Source organism: Lathyrus oleraceus, chromosome 6, assembly GCF_024323335.1.
Source record: "Lathyrus oleraceus cultivar Zhongwan6 chromosome 6, CAAS_Psat_ZW6_1.0, whole genome shotgun sequence".
NCBI lineage: Eukaryota > Viridiplantae > Streptophyta > Magnoliopsida > Fabales > Fabaceae > Lathyrus > Lathyrus oleraceus.
The window spans coordinates 482,802,866-482,807,944 of NC_066584.1; the positions used below are offsets into that span (position 1 = coordinate 482,802,866).

At 34.4% G+C, this 5,079-nt stretch overlaps 1 protein-coding gene across 1 annotated transcript; it reads right to left on the reverse strand.

Annotated features, from left to right (window-relative positions):
• Positions 1 to 209: 209 nt before the first annotated feature.
• LOC127096996 (VQ motif-containing protein 8, chloroplastic) lies at positions 210 to 1,134 on the reverse strand. The gene has a single exon (XM_051035516.1). The coding sequence runs from the start codon at positions 1,044 to 1,046 to the stop codon at positions 480 to 482; it is 567 nt and encodes a 188-aa protein (XP_050891473.1). The 5' UTR covers positions 1,047 to 1,134; the 3' UTR covers positions 210 to 479.
• Between the last annotated feature and the right edge of the window lie 3,945 nt (positions 1,135 to 5,079).

The following is a 5,079-nucleotide window of genomic DNA, read 5'->3' on the forward strand; positions in this document are numbered from 1 at the left end:
GGTTTGTTTGGTTTCATAATATATTCCTTCTTTCCTCCCTCTTTCTTTTACACTATCTGTCTTAGGGGTTGGTATGATATATATATATATATATATATATATATATATATATATATATATATATATATATATATATATATATATATATATATATATATATATATATATATATATATATATATATATATATATATTATAAACAACTGATAAATTGGAAGGTGATACATTGAAAAGTAAATAATTGCACAGCTTTTGTATAAGGAGAAAGAAATTAACATGGAAATAAACAGAATAAGTAAGGAAAATGAAATTAGGGTAACAAATTCCAAATGATTAACAAGTAATCTTGTTCTAATTATTCCTATGTTTAGAAAGAATGAATGAAATCTCCTAGTAGTTCATGACAATTTCTTATGTCCATAATACAACAACCTTTACAAAAATTAAATATGCAAAACAACATGAACAACCATATACATCTAATATTCAGGTAGGTCTTGGATGAATCCCAATCCAGAAGGAGATATCAAACTTCCCAAAATTCCATATGGAGATTCAGAAAATTTATAAACTGGTCGAGATGAATTGTTTGGGCTAAAGAAATCATATGAAGTTGGAGTGAATAATGGCATCTCTGCAAATTTCATCATATTATTAGGACTTTGTTCATCATCATTAATATTGCTATTCACACCTCCCTTATCAACTGAGCTAGTTGTTGATGTTGTTTCATCACCCTCATGCTGTTTGAAGTTGATACTATTATTGTTTGATCCATCTGACAAAGATGACTCAGAAAGCTCTTGGTGACGTGGCAGCACTTGATTGGTAGTTGACATGCCTGTGAGTCTTTGAACAAGAGCCATGAAATCTTGTGCTTTTGTATGAATAATCTTTGGTGATTGAGTGTATATGATGATGGGAACCCTTTGTTGTTTGTGTGATGAATTGGGCTTGCGAATCATCAAAGGTGTAGGACGAGGGCCGTTGATGTTTATCTTTTGTTGATCATAATTAAAACCATGCAATTTTGAAGTAGGTTTCATTTTGGTGTTCAACAACTCAATATTATTGAAAGATGTGTGTATGAAAAAGAAAGGTTGTGTTTGCTAAAAGAAGAAAAAGATAAAAGAGAAACTTGGTGAATAGGGAAGAGATGGTAGGTAGTGTATATATAGAAGAAGAAACTATTTGGCCAACAATGCTGACCGTTGACACTTGAGCTACAACTATCTATTATAAAAATTGAAATATATGTAGTTGATGAGTTGTGTTTTTTGATTTGACCGCTTGAGATTTTGAAACTTTTTACGAATAGTTAATTAATTTTACTTTATTAATTTTGTTGAAATAGAATTTACTTGGAAGATGCGTACGATAACGTTCAAGAAAGATGTTGATTTGTAACAAATTGAGAAAACAACTCTAGTGTTTAAGAAGATTTATTTAAGGAGGGCGAGTCTTCTAATTTGTGAGGGTAACATGATGATTGTCACATATGTTCGGGTTATGTTTCACTTAATATAACAATTTGTTTTCTCTCATATTTACGCCAAGCACTAATATTAACTATTAATTCATATTTTTCCTTCTGTTTTGCCATCTTATTCTTTTTTATGTGACACTTAATTATAATTGGATTAGAAAAACGATAGAAAGTGAACTGAAAGAGCATGCGAGAAAGCCAATAAAAATGTCAATGAAAAGATATTCATCGTGAGAAAGCATTAATGAAGTGTCTTTAAGAGCATTAATGTCAAGGCATCGACATATCAACGACGAGGAATTGGCCGAGCCGTCGATCCAGGGAGACATGGATTGGAGGACTCTCAGGGATAAATCCCCAAGACTTGAATTATTGGAAAACATGTCTAAAATCTCGAAAAAGACAGTCGACAAAAGCCTTTGTTCCATCAAGAGGACCAGTCGACTAAACCACGTGATATAAAATACTTAGTAAATTTGCTAGTCTTGAGTCTTTGATAGTCAGCGTCGACAACACGATGAAACGGTTACCAACTTATAAAGAAATGTTCAAGTTGAATTTAGATCATTCATTGTCTTTTCTCTCATATTTATGCCATTCACTAATATTAACTATTAATTCATATTTTTCCTTCTGTTTTGCCATCTTATTTTTTCTTTATGTAACAATTAACTACAATTAGATTAGAAAAATGATAGAGAGTGAACTAAAAGAAAGAGCATATGAGAATCTAAATTTGTCTAGGCTATATCTAATTCTTTGTGCGACTTTGTGAGACTCTTAACCAACAAGAAAGTCGACGAAGGAAAGCAGAGCAGTAAGCCGACAATGTCGGTGTTGCAATGGAGGTCTTGTGGTTACCTGCAAATCTCAAATGATCAGTAGCAGCGGAGGAGCTTCGACACTCCACATCGACGACATTAAACAACTCTTAGATCTGGTCAGATGGAAAACAAATCTAGTTCGGGCAATTATTTAGTGTGGGGTGTAACACCCTAAATCCCAATATGCAAAATAATACACAAATAAAACAAATACACACCTAAGGTGTCACTCAAACACAACATAAACCTGCCCCATAACACAAGTTATATAAAACATGCAATAATTTAAACACATGTCATCACATGCTCGCCTTTCCATAGGCTCATCGCAGCAAAAGTAAATCAATTAAAGTAACTCAACTATAAATTAAATCTCATAACATAATAGGATTATGGAAAATGCGTTCAACATCAACAACATCGCAAAATAATACCGATTAACACAACAAATCATTCACCCACCGAATGTTACTGATCAGAGCAATGAAATCTAAATATCGCATAAAAACGGAAATAAAGAAGAACAACATTAATACCATCATTCACCTTCTAAGCAGCTACTCATTTACCCGCACGTACCCCAAGGAGGAGCACATAATCACACAAACAACAAAGGGGTGAGAATACACTCATAATATATAACGGTACAGAATTATACAAGGGTAGCCTAAACATATATCAACAATCAATCAACACAATTCATTCCCATACATCACCAAAGTATTCTCAATCACCAATATCAACATAATTATTCAGTACATATGAGAATAATGGATGCAAATGTACACACCACCAGGACTCAACAATGTATACAATACCATTATGGATAACACATGTTCATCTCGCTCCTGAATCCCCGCCATAGGACTAGAGCACACCAAATCGCTACTATCAACATAAGTAACGCTCACTGATTCCTATCCGAAACCAACTACTAGCTCCTGAATTCACATCATCGGACCGGATGTTACACTTGGATTTTTCAACTACTAGAAAGTCAACAAAGAATTTAAATGAAAAGACACTCACTGTGAGAAAACATTAATTAAGTATTTGTAAGAGCATTAATGTTAAGGCATCGACAGACCAACGACGAGGGATCGACCGAGCCTTTGAAACAAGGAGACATGGTTTGGAGGACTCTCAAGGATAAATCCCCAACACTTGGATCGCTGGGAAACATGTCCAGAATCTCAAAAAGGACAGTTGACATAAGCCTTTGTTCCATCAAGAGGACCAATCGACTAAACCACATGATATAAAAAACTTAGTGAATTTGCTAATCTTGAGTCTTTGATAGGCAACGTCGGCAACATGATGGAGTGGTTACCACGAGGATTCGTGAAGAAGTGGGAAGTAGTTACAACTCAACAAGGGTTTTAAACAGAGAATGTATTGGGAGACACGTAAGCACACTAGTGGGAACTTGAAGATTGAACATGGAGTAAATACAATAGTCCCTTAGTGGTCATAACAATGGTCGACGGTTACTTTGTAAATAGAATAAATAGCAGCTCATACATGGGATTAGGGGTCTCAAAATTTCATACATACTCTCCATACTACTAGAGTACCCGAGTCAAAGAGCGAAACAATTGAGCGAGAAACATGTATGTGTCTGCGTCCAATCTTTTTCATTAGTCTTTTTGCTTCCTTAAACAAAACATGTACTTTTACCTTTTCTTTGTTTAATGTTATTTATTGCACTTTACCTTATCATTTATCACAATATGAATTCACTTAAAGTCTTTTTATACGCTGTTATTGTGCACACGGCGACTGCATTCAATTCACACGCATGTGTGTTCACACAAGTTTTTGCATAAATTTCTTTGGAGATTTTTCGATTTAATCTCACAGACTTTCAAACTTATGATTGTTTACCAAAAACACCAGTAAACATGAGAGCACACCAAAACTCAGAACGATAAGTCAATTCCATGCTATTGAGTGAAAGACGCGCATTCTGGCAGTATGATGGGTCACCCGTCACCCAGGTGACGCCCATCAGCGCCCATGTCACCTTACATGTGTTCACTATCACGAACATCTCATAAAACCGTTCCTTAGGACCATGATGGTCTACCCGTCAGACAACTGACGCCCGTCAGCCCCTCCAAACCATGACAACCAGGGGGTTATTAGGGTGACACCCATCACCCTGAAGTAGACACATAACCTGTATTTTTGATGTTGAAGTTTAAATCAGAACTCCGATTTTCACTTCACAGACCTCAAATCGAACAACAACAATTGGGAAAACATTCTCTAACAACAATACCTCATTTATATATCAATTAAAATGCATTTTCCTTAATTAATCATGGATTTGACATGGTTTGTTCATCAAACTCACAACAACATAGAAGCAACAATCCATACCAACATTATTAACAATAACACACAAATTCTACAGCAAAAGAATACACGAATTTCACATCATACAATTCATGTTATTACAGAATTTACATCATGTTCATCATTCATTCAATAAAAAGAGGAAAAAGTTATGAAAAACTTAATGGGAGTAAGGATTTCCCTCTACCCAATCATGCAATATACACCATAATATTCTTCTTAATGGAAGTAAGGATTTCCCTCTACCCAATCATGCAAAAACTTAATGGGAGTAAGGATTTCCCTCTACCCAAAATATCCTTCTTGACTCTAATTTTATTTCGATAATAATACTAATAATATTCTCCTTCATTCTCTACTATTTTCTACTTTTCTATTTTCCACCCAAAAGTCTCATCTTCTATTTTATTC